Raw genomic sequence first — 19,191 nt, 5'->3', positions numbered from 1 at the left:
TTTTTTTTTTAAAGATTTTATTTATTTATTTGAGAGAGAGAGAATGAAAGAGAGAGAACACCTGAGAGGGGATAGGGTCTGAGGACGAAGCAGACTCCCTGCCGAGCAGGAAGCCCGATGCGGGACTCGATCCAGGGACTCCAGGATCATGACCTGAGCCGAAGGCAGTCGCTTAACCAACTGAGCCACCCAGGCGCCCCTATCCAGGCTACTTAACTCTTATTTACTGCAGTAGTTTTTCAGTTGATTCTGTTTGGCTTTCTAGATACAAAATTATATCATGTACAGATGACAATTGTTTTTATCCAATATTGTTCTTCTCCAATATTGCCTGTTCCCAAATAAGCATTACATAATAGTCATGGTAGGTGGTTTGTTCCTGGAATGTTGCTAGTGTCTAAGATAAATGTAGACTGTTAGTGTGAAATATACTCTGTGTTGTAAGAAATATTACACTTAGAAGAGCATATAGCTGAATTTTTAAGTTACATGGTAATTTTGTCACATAATGCCTTCCCTTCTTCATATCCGAGAGTTGCTTGCCATCCAGAAAGAGACAGTTCCAGAGATGAATAAACTGCCTGAATTTAATGGACTGTTCCCTTTTAGTATGAAGAACACAGTCTTGGTTGGTTCTACAATGAGAATGCTAATTTCTATGTTCCAGTCATGAGTTTAGAGAGGAGTTGGGGCAAAGACCCACCATTCTATCAGTTGAATGCCCATGAGGGCTGTCCCAAAGATTGAAGTTAGAATTTAGGGACTTAAAAATAATGTGACTAGAGGGGCGCCTGGGTGGCTCAGTTGGTTAAGCGACTGCCTTCGGCTCAGGTCATGATCCTGGAGTCCCTGGATCGAGTCCCGCATCGGGCTCCCTGCTCGGCAGGGAGTCTGCTTCTCCCTCTGACCCTAACCCCTCTCATGTGCTCTCTCTCATTCTCTCTCTCTCAAATAAATAAATAAAATCTTTAAAAAAAAAAAAAATAATGTGACTAGAATGTTCAAGAAAAAAATGAAAAATTGGAAAATTTCACCAGAGAATTGAAATTTGTGGGGGAGAAAAAGCAGCAAATAGAAAAATTGATAACTGAAAAATACAATATCTGAAATTAAGGACTCCATGGATAGTTTTAATAGAAGATCAGACACAGCAGAAGACACTATTAGTAACGTGGAGGACAGGTTAGTAGAAAATACCCAAATGGTGATTAACATAACATAATAAAAAAAAAGAAAGAAAATACCCAAATTGAATCCAACAGGAGAAATAATGTATGCATGTATTTCCACTAGCTAACAATTTGAGAAGCCACATTTTTCCATATCCCTGCCAACAATAGGTATTTTGACACTGTTTATATTCTGCCACTTGACATGTAAAGTGATACTTTATTGTTAGTTTAATTGACTTTTCACTAACAAAACATTTTATTATCTTTTCATTTAGTTTGCTATTTAGATGTTGTTTTCTGAGAAATATCTATTCATATGTTTGCTGTTATGTCTCTGGGGTTGTTAGTATTTTAATCAGTTTGTACATTTTTTGTATATGAGTTATAACCTTTTGTTATCTCCATTACAAATGTATTTTCTAGATGTGTGTATGAAACATTTTATTACTATGCTATTTTTCTTTAGCAGAAGAGAATGTGGATTTGTATAATGAAAATTTTACTGGAAGACCAAAAAAGATGATAAAAAAATAAGCTTTCACAACATGATTCTAAGCTACTTTCATGAGACTATAGTTATTATTTTCTGTGTTCCAGACTGTCTTCTATACAAGTTTGTGTGTGCATGTATCTTATAATTACACTGGTAATTGAGCTTGTTTGAGAAGAGTGTTAGAAGGTACTATGGTGAGCTCAGTGAATTGTGTAAGACTGATGAGTCCCAGACCTGTACCCCTGAAACAAATAATACATTATGTTAATAAAAGTAAATAAATAAATAAATAAATAAAATAAAAAGAGATAACTTTGTTATCAGTTAAATTTCTTCATGACTTTGTTTTTGGTCTTGGATTAATTATGTCAAGTTACTTTAGACCTAGATATTAATTAATATAACCATCATCTGATTAGCAAATTAAGGGTTTATTTAGGTATAATTAAGTAGCTAGTATATTTCATGCAGTTTGAGGTATCACTATTGATACTCATATGAAGGTGTGTCTATGTATGATAGAAAGCAAGTATGTTGTTACCTTGTAGATCTAAAATCGTTAGATTATGAACATATATATGTACAAAAAGTTTCCATTGATTCCTCCCTGTCATGGTAAAGTACCCATGATAGATGCCATGCCTCTGTTTCATTAGCGTTAATTATGAGAGATTGTTAAGGGTTATTTACTTATTTTGGCTTTGGAAACTGACCATCCCAGTTCTGTCATGTACCACCCAACCTAACCTTGGATCAGTTAAGTAATCTTCGTAGTTCTTAATTTTGTCATCAATGAAATTAACTTGATAAATGTGTCCCTCGTAGAATTGAGTGTGGTAATGCATGTCCCGTGCTAGCCTGGAGCATGCACTTATAAATGGAAGCTGTGGGTAACATTCTAGTAAAACATGCCTGTTCACAAGGTGGATAACATGCAGAATTTTGAAGAAATAGTTACCGAATATGAAAATACAGAGGTCAGGTTCTGAGAGGAAGGGCTATTTAAAGATTATTTCCTGTTTCCTAAAGTTGTTACTGCTTTTAAAAAGTAAGGAGTGACTGTGGCGATCTTTCAGCTACCTAAGTAGCTCTTGTCATCGTTTTGTGGAATCTTTAGCCTAACAGTTGAAATATATTTATGTAAAATTAAGATACTAGCAAATTCCAAAAAGCTCGTTTGTTTAATGGAATGGCATGGTGAATTCACTTCCTGAAGTTTTTTTTTTTTTTTTTGTCTTTAAGCAAATATCATAGTACTTTAAAAATTTTTATTTTTTTATTTGAATATTTCCATTCTATCTCCTGAAATACTGAGCTACCAATTACAGTACTGGGAAATATGTGCTTACAGAAAAACTGCTGTCTTTTCCCTGTGGAAGCATTCCAGAATGTTCTACAGCTATGCTTGATTTTTGTGCTTTTCTTCTTTTTCCTTTTTTTTAGAATCAGAGTTAGAGCATAATAAATGATGGAAATTTCAAACTAATTCTGAAGTAGCACAGGTGTGTTTTGCACTCACCGGTCTTCTCTGGAAAGTCACTTTCAGTTTTCAGGGACCTCAAGTGTTCTTGGGATGTTGATTTTATATGTCTTGCATGGATGTCAAAACCTTTTAAAATACAGGTAACCCTCTCTCCACTTTTTCCTCTGTAGGTTTGTTAGAGTTTATGTGTACAATTTCTATGGTTAAAACATGGTGTGGTATTTTCTGATTTTTGCCACTTAAAAATAGTTCACAATTCATAGATTATTCTGAATGTTTTTGGTGCAGCAAATTGCTTTCTGCATTGCCATATGGATTATGTCTTCTAAAAAAGGTGTTTCTTTTATTCTTACTCCACAAGTAGAAAAAATTGGTTCTGAATGGCCTATGTGATAAGCGCTGTTTGATTTTGTATAGTCTTCAAAGGTCACAATCACCTACTCTTGGGTCATTCTCAGTGTCTTTAAAAAAAAATTCTTCAGGGCACCTGGGTGGCTCAGTCAGTTAAGCGTCTGCCTTCGGCTCACGTCATGATCCCACGGTCCTGGGGTCAAGTTCCGCATCTGGCTCCCTGCTCAGTGGGGAGCCTGCTTCTCCCTCTCACTCTACCCCTCCCCCCTGCTCATGCTCTCTTTCACTCTCAAATAAATAAATAAAATCTAAAAGAAAATAATAAATAAAATTCTTCAAAACCATGTTTGGATTACATCCTTTTGCTGGTTAAAAGATTTCTATCATGGTAACGAAGTAAAAACTTCTTTAAGTTGGTGGTAATTTGGCTTGAAATAGAAACTTTGTATTAGAGTAATAGAAGACACTAGAACTTCTTTCTAAATAAAACTCTTTCTTTATAAGAGATAACATTTGTTCAGTATCTGCCAGAGTGTCTAGCACAATACATCTCAAATCTCTCTCCTCCCTCTTCCTTTCTTCTTCTAATATGTGTGTACTTTGTTATTTCTGATGCCTCTTTTCCCCAGAGTTATAGAAACACGTAAATGTATAGCCGTGTTCTGTTTCAGTTTTCTATTGCTGTGTAATAAATTACCATAAACTTAATGGCTTAAAACAACACCCATTTATTATCGCACAGTCTTGTAGATCAGAAGTCAGGACAGGGCTCAGCTGGGTTCTCTTCCCAGCTCACATGTTTGGCAGAATTCAGTTCCTTACGGTTGTAAGCTTACAGTGGCCTTCACTGTCTTCAAGGCAGGTAGGAGAAGCATTTCTCTGATGTTTCACCATCTCTTAAGGGATTCACCTGATTAGGTCAGGTCCACCCATTCACTGTCTTCTTCTGAATAACTCAGAGTCAGCTGATGAGTAACTATTTCATGGGGTTAATATTCCATCATCTTCACAGGTCTGCCTGTCATAGTGGACAGGGAGGGGGATTATATAATAGTATAAGTTGGTTAGGGGTCATTTTAGAGTTCTGCCTACCATATCATGGGCAAAAATTTTACACAGCTTTTCTGTGGGGAAAGAAATATGCGAACATCTGTTGACTACCCCTGCTTGCTAGGCATGGTGTTATGACCTCCATGTCACGGATGAGCAAAAACCTAGTTTTACAGAGACTACGTCACTGGCTCAAGTTCCCACTGAATTCAAGAGCCAAACACAAAACCTTGGAGACAAAGCCTCTGAGTGACCAAGAGCCTCTTTTTCACTTGGTTTTTTTCCATAAACAGCTATGGGTTCTCAAATGAGCTTTTTCACTGGTTCAGATCTAGATGGGTTTTTGAAAACCTGTGAACACATTTCCTCAGGGAAGCTATGCTGTAAATGATGGTGAGTTCCTGGGCTGTGCGACAGAATCCAACTTAACACATACTCTCAGGAAGATTGTCTTCTGAGTAATCCAGAACCCCTCATGTCCTAATCCCCGAGCCCCCTGGAGGCAGTCAAAGTTCCTGGCACCTTGCAACTGCTGGGGCTGTGTTGTGTGGGACAGCTCCTCAGAGACTGAAGTCCCCCAGGTCCCGGGCCACACAAGGAGGGCAGGAGTAGGTACAGCCCCTCAGTGATAGGGACAGTTTCCAGCTCTGAGAAATTGAGATCTCATTTAGTTTATCGATTAGGTAATTATATCATAGGCTCTATACAGAATCTTACTAGCTGAATTATCTGTTCTATCGAGTCAGTTACCTAGTGCTATTAGGTTTTAAATGGTACCACTAAACTTGCCCAGTAGGTTGTACGTGAAAGTACTTGACAATTTTTTTTTTTAATCCTGCAGTTCATTTTCTTTAACGTCTGTATTAAAAGCTGGCTTATAAGGCTTATACCCAACTAATATCGACATGTTAGGTGGACTAGTTGAAAAATAAGGCAGCCTCTCTTCTTCCACCTGCCCATCTTGAGTTCCATCACGTTCCTCCTGTCTTGACAACGAGCTTGAGGAAAGAGGGGAGATGTGAACGGTTACCCAGGGAATCCCCACAGGAAGAAGGAGCCACGCTCAGGCTGATGTGTTAGTTGCGGTGATGCTCATGACTGGAATACAGGAGGAGCTGTGTCTGCAGAAGGTCAGAGCGAAGGAGGCTGCAGAGGGAAAGAGTCAAAGGAAGGAATGCCAGGCTTTATTTTCCTTTAGCTCTTCCCGGTGCTGTGGCTTCGTGTTCTGCCACAGTGTCATTCATGCTTTGAGACGTAGAGGAGATTATTGAACTTTATGAATCTTGGGAACAGGGTATTGATGTTAGCCTAAATATGAACTTTTTTTAATCCTAAATTTTACCTTTTCTTCATTCATTGCCTCTGGTAAAATAAATAAATAAATGAATCCTGTTCCCTTTTGATCTTCATTTCAGGTTATTCAAAATGTATGGCTGACAGCCTTCAAAGGAAGGATGCAGGCGGATGTTTTATTCAGTGTATGGCTGCTGTGTCCTTTGGTGCAGCTATTCAGATTGCTTTGGAAGTTCCTGAAAGGTTGTCATGCATTTTGCCAACAGTAAATGACAAGTGGTAATATATATGGTGAATATTCCGGCTGTATAGGAAATTACTGTTGCAGCCTCTATTTCATGGAGGTTTGTTTGTTTCTCACGTCGTGCTCAAAGTTCAGTCTGAATTCTTCAAGTCAGATAGATTCAGGTCTTACCTCTCATGTAACGTGGGGGGTAAAAGAATTGAGAATGCGATGATGAGTGGGAGATGCATAAAGCACTTGGTCACTTTTTAAACACTTTTAATAATTCTGTGCCCTTGGGACAAATGACATCCCCTTCTTAGGCACCCCACCTCCTCTAGGACGTCCACTTCCTCTTTCCTTGGCTGCAAGTGAAATCTTTCGAAGATCATTACCTTAGTGCCCCCTAATGAAATGTAAATAAAATGAATGATTACAGTTTGATTATGGGTCCAGTATTTATGAGGCTCCTGGTAACTTGCTGCGTAAATTTAAGTATGTGAGTAAATTCTCTTAGGGACAGCCAATGTGAGAGTATTTTATTTTTCTTTCCTATTTTTTATGACGTACTAATTCTTTTCACCTCTGAATTCTTTATTGTTGTTTCTGCCCTAGAAGAAGTAGGACCCTGGAAAATAGATATATTTTTTTTTCTGGGTGACTTTTATGGTCCCTGTAGGGTTTGGGCCAGACCTGAGTTTCTGCCTGATCCTGACCTGTCACGGGAACATTGAAATAAAGGAACACAAACTTGCTTTTCATTCCATACTGTATCCATCTCCACACAAAGAAAAATGTATGAATATTTCTCTCCTCTGCCTTTTCTCATAAAGCACATCGAATTTCAAGTCTGTACTTACATAGAAATCACAAGGGAATTGGGGTAACACTGTTCTCTGATTACTTAGGGATATCAAGTATTTTAAGCTTTCTACTTCACTGTCTAGATATTGGAAGCTAGCCTCCCACTCACTTGACTGCTCAATACCACCTTGCCCTGCAGTCTTTTCTACTTGGAAGAATTATAATAGTGAAACTTCCACAGGATAGACTCTTTCCTGCATAACCCTTGCCCATCCTGCAGAGTATTTTCTATGGCAGGAGACCGAATAACTCTCAAAGCTTGGGCATTTTTACCTAGCCTGGTTGGGTCCCACAGGAAAAGAAAGTTGAATTTTAATTTAGATTTGAGTTCATGGGAGCATTTCATATCATAATGTTGGGTCTCAAGAATCCCCCCCATTTTTGAGGTAGTGACCCCTGATGGTGGAGGAAGCTTGGCCCTGAAATTGCTAAAAATACATTAATACTCAATTATCAACACAGGGTGGTTTTCTTTCTTTCTTTCTTTCTTTTTTTTTTTTAAATTTCTTTCCCCTGCAAGCTACAAAGGAAAATAGACTATCTGGATGACAGGCTTCTCTTCTTATAAAGTGACTGTCCATCCTACCCACAAGGCAAGTGTCACACGTCCAATCCCGTTCTGAGTCCCACATTTGTAAAGAAGGGGGTGAGCTCACGAAGGAGACTGCCAGCTTACAGCACTTAAATGCTCAAAGACTGATTTCCCAAGTTGGCTGAGCAGACAGAAAAGGAAAGGTGAAGATGAGAACCCTTGTCATGTTGTGAATTGGATTATTTGCCAAGGAACCAAAGACTAAGTTCTGTTGGAATGTGGGGATGATAAGAGATCCTTTCACTGTGATTCCAGGTTTTAGGTTTTCTGGGAGAAGGGTAAGACCTTACTAGTATTCTCATATAAACTCTCTGCACAGTGTCACCAGAGGTTTTTCTTGAGTAGTTGTCAGCTGTTTGGCATGATGACAGAATTATCAAAACTTGTAGTCTTAGACTTCTCCTTTCCTACCCCCTGAGACCCAAAGTCTTTTTGTTGCCTCCACCAACCTCCACCCCGCCCCCATCCTGGGTCCAGGGCAGAACAAAGCACTTGAGTCTCTCTCTCTCTCCCAGAGTAGCTCTCAGCTTTCCTCTGAAGCCATTTCCAAGCTACATGGCTATGATTGCTCTTTGTAGATGACGCCGTGTGTATCACTGGCTGGCATGGAGTTGCGTAGGATGTGGTATGTTGCACTTTTCAAGATGGCCCAGAGTAATCCTGATTACTCCAGTCAACAATGGTAACTAAGCCTTCTAGAAGTAATCCCCCAGCTGAATTTGATGCCTTCACCCCCGTTATTATACTTGTAGTGATTTTATTATCTATTAATTAACTCTTTGCTCTGTCATGTATTTACTGAATGCCTCCTATGTGTGAGCAGTATGCTAATTAAGCATTTAGTATAAAATGGTAAACAGAAAAGGCATGACCCCTGCTCTCTTGGGATTTATATTAATATATTTTATTTAAAATGTATCCTGATTGTTGAAGATGTTCTGAAGGAAAGGAGCAGAATGTTCTAGGGGAGGGTAATTGTGGGTCGAATTTAGATTGGGAGGTCAGGAGCACAAGTGATATTTGAGTTGAGGTAAGTATTTTAATTTAGTAAAGTAGAAGAAAGGCATTTTTTTTTAGGATGAAATTTGCTGTTGTGTTTCATCATAGGGTATTTCAAGCAGTTGACATCATAGATCCTTTATGTATATTTAAAATCTTAGAGTGCTAATCAAGGAACAAAATTTAGATGTTACCAAAAAAAAAAAAAAAAGCCAAATGGAGTAATTCAAAATGTATAATGTGTTTACAGATAATCCTATTAAGGGGAATAATATTGGGGATGAAAATTAAGTATTGTGGTAAATGGTTGAATATGGAAAAGATGGGGGTTAGAAACAAATGTACCACTAGAGAATGAAGATAATTATTTTGGAAATAGGAAAAGTCTGAATTCAAATCAGCAAACTTTGAGTAACTGCCATGGGACAGAGTGTGTGCTAGGAGATGAATAAACATTATAGCACCCCTCCACAAGTATACCATTTGGTTCAGAAACAAATGACGTCCTTCAACAATCCTAAAGACCAGAAATGTTGAGTATACTGTTCTAAGAGATACTTATTTTTTGGAAGGGAGCAGGCATTTTAACACCATATTATCAGTATTAGGTGAGGTAAATAAAAATAAGTTAATTAGGGTTTGAATGGATCTGTATTGAATGTTACATGCTATAAATACAGATTATATCTTCCCACCCCACCTTCCAGTACTTAAGGAACATTCATCAAATGGATCCTTCATTAGACTACAGAAAGCAATCTCAGTAAATTATCCAAAGCATACGATTAAAGGTTCTCTTCTCTTTCTAGATGGGTGACCTTGGACAATTTAATTACCACCTCTCCACCTCCCTTTCCAGACTTGTAAAATGGGGATAAGAATGCCAGTAGGTGGAAGTATTTGAAATTTACACAGGTGTTAAACTTTTTAGTACAATACTAGAAATTAATAATGTTTTCAGAAGTTTTTAAAATAATGTTCTCCTAAATAAATATTGGCTAAAAGAAAAAAAAAATTAGAGATTCTTGAGAAGATAATAATGATCAACCCAAATGTTACAGTTTTTAAAATTCAAGTTCTGCTCAGGATAAAATCAGTAGTTTGTAACATATTTTACAGCATATTTTTATAGAATTTATTTTATGTTTTCAGGTGACCTATCTCCACATCAACCTCAGTGATCACTTGATATTCTTGGAAAGCTTACAGCTTATCGGGACTATGGAACATAGCACCACCCTCAGTATTTTCCATTCTGTCCATGGCTTAAATACATGTGGCCTGATTAGCAGAGTTCTTCATTAGAGAAAAGCCCTCTAGGCCTATTTTTTTTTTTTTTAAGATTTTATTTATTTGCGAGAGAGAGAATGAGAGACAGAGAACATGAGAGGGGGGAGGGTCAGAGGCAGAAGCAGACTCCCTGCCGAGCAGGGAGCCCGATGCGGGACTCGATCCCGGGACTCCAGAATCATGACGTGAGCCGAAGGCAGTCGCTTAACCAACTGAGCCACCCAGGCGCCCAGCCCTCTAGGCCTATTAAAGGCCATCCTAATGATACCTGATTTTTAATATTTTTTTAATTTTCAAGTTGTGAAAATACCAGCTTACATTTCGGGTAATATATCTAACATGCATCTGACTTTATGCACTATGTTTTCCAAAATGCTCTTAAAAATCAATTTTTGGTGTGAATCAAATATGTTGAATATATTATCTAGAAAAATGTTCCTGGAATCATTTGGTCAAAAAAGCCAGTGTCTGTACTTTATGATCTGGAAAAGTGTGGTAAACTGTAATAAAATAAAGTAGTTGGGGTCAGATAATCTGATTTACAACCCTGCCTCAGTCACTTAGTAAATATATAATGTGAGGGAAGTAATTAATTATTTTGGTCTCAGGTAGCTCTGTAAAATTTACCCCTGTACTTGAGGATGCTGTATTTTCTGCATATTTTCCCCTGGATTTGTCATCTTATTCCATTTTCTATTTTTTTTTTTTCTGGTTCTGATTTAATTTCCTTTTTTTACTTTGCTTCATTTGTTAATTTAACAAATAGCCATTTAGTAGGCTATGTGTGCATTCTTATATGTATTGCCTCAAATCCTGTCTGGAATGATGGTGGGTATAAATAACTTTCTAAAAATAGGGAGTGTATTTGAAAAGTGTGTGAGAAAGCTGTAAAACCTCTGAAATAGATTTTTTGCTTTTATGAAAGATGCAGCTTGAGACTTGAAGGAATCCCTGTATTCACGAGTTTGAGGAATTTTCACAAATTGCACATGTACAATAATATATTCACAGATTCTAGGGATTATGCCATCTTCAGAGGGGTCATTATTTTGCTACCACTATATATATATATATATTTTTTTTATTCCCTTCTTCTCTCTCATCTCCTCTTTCTCCTTCTCTTCTCACCAGTGATTCTCTTCCTCTTTCTTTATAACTGTGTTTCTCCTGAAGTAAATAATTTCCTTGTTGTTCTTCTCCTTAGATTTTATGTAGCCAGCATGAATCCTTTCCATACTCTTTGTACAACTGTAAAACCTCTGTTTGCACTTTGCACATTATCCACCGTACGAGATCACCTGTAAGTGCCCCGCCGTGGAGCCTCTTCCTCAGCGAGGCTCCATCTTTGTCTTCCCAACTGGACCATGTGCTGGCTAGGTCCACCGCACGGCTGTTTTCTTGGGGTCTCCTTTTGCCATCATTACCATCATCCTGCTCGTTCCCCTCATTCCCTCCATGCATTGCCCTTCCCTCCATCTCCTGCATTTCTCTGAAATGGTTTGCTTCCTTGTTGAGGTGCAGTGTATCCTCCAGTCGTTTCTTGAGAAAATGTGTATAAATAGTAAATTTGATACTTTTTATGTCTTAAGAGATCTTCAGCAAATTATGTAGATGACAGTGATAAGTTGTCTCTGTTGAAAAAGGGTCTTACTTTTGGGGGGAAGGAACAAGAACAGGAGAAGACGGGAGAGAGGAAGGGGTCAAGGAGTGGAGGATACTTCTGCCCTGATCGTCCCTCATCATGGCCCTCTAGGACAGGATCCTCTCTTACCTTCTTCGCTGGTATGCTCATAGGAGGCACTTACCCTCTGTTCTTCAGTGAATGAACACATACAGACACCTCCAAGTTGCTCTCTGCAGCTGTTCTATGAAGTGATGGAGAATCTTTAGAAGCCATTAGCTGCATCTCACAAAGGCCTGCTTGAAAAGTTAATTCCACTTATTAAAGATAGTGTTAAAATTGAAACCTGATACTTTTTTCTCCCCCTTGGCATGTAGGACATAAAACTGATTCCTCCTTGAACTTTTATTCTATTCTTCCTCCTGCTTTGCTGAATGGTATCATTCCCTAAGAACCAAACTTAGGTGTGTGATTCATCTCTGAATATCCTATAATGCCATGGTTTCTATAAATGCTCAGTAAAAATGTGTTGCATTTCTGCATATCAGCCATAGGACTTTCTCCATGACCACTAAATGACCTAACCTCTCAGCTTCAGAGGCTTTGCAATTGCTGTTCTCTCTGCCTGTGATACTCTGCTCCTGACTCCTCATCCTTTGCATCCTGCCATTGAAACTCATGCATCATTAAGTTTTCCCCACCCTGATCTAAGGGCACTGTGTACTCCCCCACGTCACTGACCCTCATACCACTTGTTATGGTGCCCAGGCATACCTGTCCTTATCTGAGATGATTCTAATTGTGTCCTTACTTTGTTTCCCCAACTTAAATGGACTCCACAGATGGGTTTCGGTCCTACCCACTCCTGTATTCTGGCATACCTAGAACCAGGGACTGCTGAATGAAATGAATGAAATGAATAATATTAGCTATTGAGAGAGTGAAAATGTTCATAACATCTAATTTTTACTGGATTGTGTGAGTGATAAAAGAAGATAACATACTTCTGAAAGTTTTCCTCAACCATGCACAGCTTTTAAGAATCTATAAATAATGGAACATGCAGGGAGAATGGTGCTCTTGCCTTAGGATTATGTACACCTTGCTTTGCAAAATTCCCTATCTAGGTTGCTGGCCAAGTGTGGACAGGAGACTGTTAATTAGGTTTCTGTGACTTACAGATACTTCTGGGGCTCTGGCTATAAAAAGTCTTTCCCCCTGAAAACAGGACAGAAGCATATATGTATGCTTAGGTTGGTACTATTACTGAGAGAGGAAACCGGGAATGAGAAATGAAACAATAAGACTGCTCTTTTTTTTTCCTAAGCTAAGTACAGTGAAATCAGAACCAAAATGTTTAAAACTGGTTAATGACACCGAGAGTCCTATAGAAACTGACCCTTAACTTTATAGCAGAGTTTCTAGAACCACACTATTCATTTGTGTTTGGATAATTCTGGGTTGTAGGGGTTGTCTTGTGCATTGTAGGATGTTTTGCAAGAACCCTGGCTTCTGCACCCCCTTCCTCTTCAATAGTGACAACCAAATATGTCTGCAGACATTTCCATCCCTGGTTGAGAACCACCATCCTAGAGTATATGTAGAACAACTCAGCCTTAAGCCATGCCACCGGGTTTCTGTAGAACCCATATTTCCACCATTAAGAACACAGTGGTGTTCCCTCCCTGTAACAGTAGAAAGCTGCTTAACTTCAAGCTTGTTGTGTATATGTCTTCTCAGTCATTCCAGTGTAGTTTCAAACACGGTCCTCTCCACATTCCGCCAAAACATAGCACGCTACTCTAGTGTTACCTTAGGTTCCTCCTCTGCACACGTGTGTGCAGCTAGCACTTGGTGTGTGCTTTCCAGCCAGTAGGGGTCTTTCTGGGTCTTTCTGTGGTACCTGAACAAATCCTGACTCTCCACTTTCTTGGACGCCACTCTCTGAGCTGTTGGTACTGTTTGGTTAGTTATCTAACACTGTGCAGAGCTGTAATTACAAGAAAAAGGAGGGTGAGTGTCCTCAGTTGGTAGTTGCACCAATATAGGGAGAGTCATTCATTCATCTTTCAGCAGATTTTTTTTCTTTTTTTTATTGAGGTATAGTTAACATACAGTGTTATATTAGTTTCTGGTGTATAATATGGCAATTCAACGGATTCTATACATCATGCACGGCTCATCAAGGTAAGTGTGCTCTTAATCCCCTTTATTGTTTTTACCCATCCCGACACCAGCCTCCTCTTTGGCAACTACCAGTTCTCTGTATTTAAGATTTTTTTTTGTTTTTCTCTTGTTTGTTCATCTATTCTTTAAGTTTCACCTATGAATGAAATCATATGGCATTTGTCTTATTTCACCTAGCCTTGTATTTTCTAGGCTAATCCATGTTTTTGAAAATGGGAAGATCTCATTCTTTTTCATGAACAGGGAGCCCAGCGCGGGGCTCAATCCCAGGACTCTGGGATCATGACTTGAGGTGAAGGCAGATGCTTAACCATCTGAGCCACCCAGGTGCCCCTCCTCTGCCCATATTTTTAATCAGATTATTTGTTGTATGAGTTCTTTCCCCTTATCAGATATATCATTTGCAAATATTTTCTCCCATTCAGTAGATTGCCTTTTTGTTTTGTTAATGGTTTCCTTCACCGTCCAAAAGCTTTTGATTTTGGTGTAATCCCAATAGCTTAATTTTGCTTTTGTTGCCCTTGCCTGGGGAGATATAGCTAGAAAAATGTTGCCAAGGCCAGTGTCAAAGAAATTGCTGTCAACGTTTTCTTCTAGGAATTTTATGGTTTCTGGTCTCACATTTAGGTCTTTGATTTATTTTTAATTTATGTTTGTATATGGAGATAGAAAGTGATCCAGTTTCATTCTTCTGCATGTAGCTGTCCAGTTTTCCCAGCACCATTTGTTGAAGAGACTGTCTTTTCCCTACTGCATATTTTTGCCTCTTTGGTCTTAGAATAATTGACCATATAAGCATGGGTTTATTTCTGGGCTCTCTATTCTGTTCTCTTCATCAAAGTGTCTGTTTTTGTGCCAGTACCATGCTGTTTCAATTACTACAGCTTTGTAGTGTATTTTGAAATGTCAGCGGACATTTATTGAATATTTGAATGGACCATTCTTGGCACTGGAGTTAGAACACACTCACTTTGGGCGCCTGGGTGGCTCAGTCGGTTAAGCGACTGCCTTCGGCTCAGGTCATGATTCTGGAGTCCCGGGATTGAGTCCCGCATGGGGCTCCCTGCTCGGCGGGGAGTCTGCTTCTCCCTCTGACCCTCCCCCCTCTCATGTGCTCTCTCTCATTCTCTCTCTCTCAAATAAATAAATAAAATCTTTGGCGCCTGGGTGGCTCAGTCGGTTAAGCGACTGCCTTCGGCTCAGGTCATGATCCTGGAGTCCCGGGATCGAGTCCCACATCGGGCTCCCTGCTCAGCAGGGGGTCTGCTTCTCCCTCTGACCCTCTTCCCTCTCTTGCTATCTGTCTCTCATTCTCTCTCTCTCAAATAATAAAATCTTAAAAAAAAATTAAAAAAAAAAAGAACACACTCACTTCTTGGAGCCCACACTCCTGTAGAGGAGAGACAATAAATGAATATAAAATATGTCTCAAGTGATAGGTGCTGAGGAGAGAAATACATTAGAAAGAGAAGGAAACAGTAGGTGGAAGGGAGGCTTGCGACTTCAAGTAACCTGAGTATCATTGGAAATGATACTCAGTGGGATGTTTGGATGTCTTAGGGAATAAGAGTTGGTGGCAGATGGGGCAGTCAATGCAGAGGCCGTGAGATAGACATGGGTTTGAGGTACAAGAGGGACAGTGAGGAGTGGAGTTACAGGGACAATGGAGGCCAGGGAGGGTGGGTGTGTCCATGTCGCGTGGAGCTTTGTGGGCATGGTGAGAACTCTTCAGTTTTTTTATTACACAAAATTTCAGACAGGTACTACAGAAAACAGTGTAGTGCACCCTTCATGTACCCATTACCCAGATTTAATCGTAATACTATTATTAATTAATATTATATCTTACTCGCCCTCCCCAGATTATTTTGAAGCAAAGCATACTTTACTTAACCTGTAAATATTTTTATATGTATCTCTGAAAGATAAGAAATTAAAAGTGATCCTGATCCCAATATTCTCTTAAAATAATTAAGATTACCACATACCCAGTCAGTGTGTGTGTCTGTTACACTGATTATTTCCAAGTATTCGATTATGTGTTTGTTTGGTGTCAGGACCCACACAGGTTCATAGGTTGCAATTAATGGATTTATCTCTTCATTCTTACTTAACCTCTCCATCTCTTTCCCATCCCCACTTGATCATTTTGGTTTAAGATATCAGGTCATTTGTCGTGGTTTTCACTTTTCCCAGTCTAGCTTTTGCTGACGACATCTCTTTGTCCCTACATATACTGTAATCGACACTTTGATGTAGAAGCTTGATTATATCCTGGGGTGGCGTGGCTTTTTCAGTAGGATTACCTTATAGCTGTTGCACCAAGAGGCACAGAACACCCAGTCATCATGATCATGGCCTAGGTCCGTTCATTTATTAGGGTTTGAGAAAAGGTGGCACTCTAATTGTAGCACTCTTTCTTTACCAGTTGGAATACTTATATAAAGAGAATCATTTTCTTATCCATGAGGTGCAGTCCATAGGGAAATCAGCATTAGTGGTTAATATTTTTCCTTTTCCAGTTTTCACAATGAATGGGGTAGCTCCCCAGCATCTTCCAAAGGGGGTCCTTGCTGGCTGGTTCCTTGCTTTCCTTCTTTCCATCTGTCCTTCATTCCTTCCTTCCCTACCTCCCTCTTTCCTTCTTCACTCTTTCCTTAACCTCCTTCCTCCCTTCTCTTCTTGAACTCATGGCCTTAAACATTAGGTATGCTCTAATACATTACCATTGTCATTCCTATGGATGCTCGATTTTCTGATTTTTTTGGGGGGGGCAGTTTGTTAGATTTTTAGCCTTTACTCAGAGTGAGAGAGAAACTGTTGAGTGTTTTGAACACAGGAGTGATATTCTGGAAAAAATCACTCTGGAATTAGTGTATCCAACAAAGTGTAGAGGGTGCCAGGGAGGAAGTGGAGAGATCAGTCAGAAGGAAATTATAATCATCCAGCCAAGGTAGGACATTCCTTGAATCAGGGGGAAAGAATGGTGAGAGTCTGGATATTTTACATTGCATGGAAATTTATTTGTCAGAGAGAGGAGGATGGGGAGTTTGGGTTGGATATTTTAAATTAAGGGTATTGAAAGGAAATTCAAGGGAAACGGTTTTGTTGTCCATTGGCAATGTGGAACTGAAATTCACTTAAGATCTGTGTAGAGAAGTCTATTGAATAAAATTCTGATGTGATTCTTAAAATGAGGTTATTTTAAGAAAATAAAAAATTTGGAAAATTTAGCTTTTGGGGAGGCAGAATGGAATTTTTTCTTTCTTTCCTTTTTTTTTTTTTTAATCATAACCTGGCTTTTGCCATGTTTCCTTTCATGCTTTCCCTAACTTTACTGAGCAAAGTTGATCCACCTGCTTTGTGTTCTATTATATCCTTATCATTTCTTATTGTTATGCTTTTCATATTAGTTAAAATGATTTGTTTACATTTCTGTCTGCCTCCCTATGGTCACTACGCAATGACTATATTCCCAGTATGGATTTGCTACCACTAAAAGGTAGAGTGAGCCCAAACAGTAGGAGAAGTTGTTACCTAGTTAACAAATACCCCAGAGCATGTTGGCAGGTTAGGGGTTAAAGAAGAGTTCTGGGAGTATCTTATGAACCTTCTCTAGCCCACATGAGCCTTTGTGCAATTAGAAACAGGTGACCCTCTAGATGGATGCAAAGCTGAGGGTAACTTTGTTTAAAATGGAAAAAAAAAAAAAAAAAAAGAGGGTTGGGGTTGGTGGAAGCAGCCCAGAGCCATGCAGCAGGCTTAGCAAGGTGGGAAGCAGGCTGGACTTCAGCCCTCACTTCCTTTTTGGCCCAGCACCTTTGTGCAGGGCACAACCTGAACAACTGCACATGGCATCCCTGCAAGTGAAGGCCTTTGGGATAGGGAATAAATACACCAGCATCTAACCCTAGCACTGTCACCAGTTGTATGCTCTCAGTTTCTTCATCTGTGAAATGATGGAATTTGACTTGATAGCTTTTTAAATGTAACTACTTGAACACAGTTGTTTGATCACAGATTGGCTGTGTGCATGTGGACCAGCAGCCGTGCTTGAGGATTAGAATTCTTGCTAAAATAAAATTTAATTTGATCAACTACTTCTCAGCAGACCAGTGGTTACTGAATTTTAAAACATTTTAAAATGCATCAGAAGTGAGTCAGATATGTTCTTCAGACACAGTGGAAGTACACTTAGTCCCAAGTTAGGAATACTGTGCAAAATTGTGTTGTTTGAATAAATACAGGATGAAACTTTCAGGCTTCCAAAATGGATGTTCTCCCTTTGCTTCCTTATTCATCTTTGATTGCTTTTGTAAAGTATGTAGCATCGTGGCATTCTTAAAAATCACTTTTCAAAAATAAAAATACAAGTTCCTGTCTCTTGCATTTCCAGTTGGTATTTCCCATCGTAGGGTTTTGCCTGTTCACATGAGGGTTTACCTCACATCAGAGTTCAACATCCCCCAATTTAATGTAGTTAGTTTATTCCTTTCTGATGATTGCCTTATATAGAAAAAAATCTAATTGTTTTCATTCGGCACCATTCCCCGTGTCTTTCTTGTGGCACATGAGTGATTTGGCTAACTCCACCAAGGGAAGAGTCAACGGAACTTCCTCAGGGTGGCCGCATCCTATTTGAGAGCATCCCTGGGAGGTGGGAAATAGTTGAGGTTTGCTGAGATAAACTCTTTCCCAAGTATGATACTGTTGCTTTATTTTTTTTTCCCAGTCTGCATGATGAAAGGACTTTTCATTTCACTGAGGTGAAAACTGGGTCTGTGAGTGGAGCGACTTTGTTTAAAAAAAAAAAAAATGAGAAACCAATTACTTGATATGCAGAGCTGAAAGCCTCGTTCCCTTAATGAAATCAGTGCAGTGTGCTCTGCCTTTAACCTGGGGAAGGCAGCTGACATCCCTTGATTACGGCTAGAGGTGGAAGGACCCAAACTTGCAGGATCCCCCTCCCCCTAGAGAGATTGTTAGTCCAGTCCTTTCTAGAGGTTCGTTTTGGCTCTCTGTCATCACCGGGATGCTGGCAGGGAATGTGTGTCCTGGTTACAATACAGTGTGGTAACACAGAACAACCATGAAAGCCCAGCGGGAAAGGCTGCAGATTCCGGGGCTGACCTTGGAGTAAGTATTGTCTGTCTTTAATATTTTAATGCTTTCTGCATGGCACTCGCTTTCCTGCGACCAATAGCTCTTTAGCATTTGTTTGTACTGACAGCCTCAGAGCACTGCGGTGTGAGGTGGAAGAACATGTCTTAAATGCCTAGCATTTGGTTTTCAGAGGATGGGGAAAGCCAGACCCTGCATTTTGCACTGCAGTCAGAGGAGAAGTGTGGCTGCGTATTTAAAGTTACTAAACCCCAGTGCTGGAAACATCTTAACAGCTCATTGTGAAAGAATGTATCAGCAGGCCATGGTGTAGCTGTCTTTTTCTCCTCTCTTACTGTTTGTTTATCCCCATGCTGCCTTTTTCTAAAGAAAGGCCTCTGTCTGCATTGAATAATAGAAGACTTTACAATGGATTAGAGTACAAGAGAAGGGTTATTTGTAACGTTCATTAG

The 19,191-nt window shown here is 39.3% G+C and overlaps 1 protein-coding gene across 10 annotated transcripts in view; it reads left to right on the top strand.

The window, feature by feature from the left end:
* The window catches only part of MAST4 (microtubule associated serine/threonine kinase family member 4), a 519,579-nt gene that overhangs the window by 298,536 nt on the left and 201,852 nt on the right, over positions 1–19,191 (top strand). Inside the window, exon 1 of one of the 10 annotated variants that reach the window (XM_081825667.1) lies at positions 14,942–18,754. The exons of the other annotated variants lie outside the window; for them this stretch is intronic. Within the exon in view, the coding sequence (XP_081681793.1) occupies positions 18,708–18,754 (47 nt within the window). The 5' untranslated portion in view covers positions 14,942–18,707. Of the gene's footprint in view, positions 1–14,941; positions 18,755–19,191 lie in introns of those variants that run through there. 10 annotated transcript variants of the gene reach the window in all.

Source organism: Leptonychotes weddellii, chromosome 7 (assembly GCF_054177405.1).
Source record: "Leptonychotes weddellii isolate Sample4059 chromosome 7, ASM5417740v2, whole genome shotgun sequence".
Taxonomy (NCBI): Eukaryota; Metazoa; Chordata; class Mammalia; order Carnivora; family Phocidae; genus Leptonychotes; species Leptonychotes weddellii.
The sequence above is the reverse complement of the archived record's forward strand: the minus strand, read 5'-3'. Positions and strand labels throughout refer to the sequence as shown.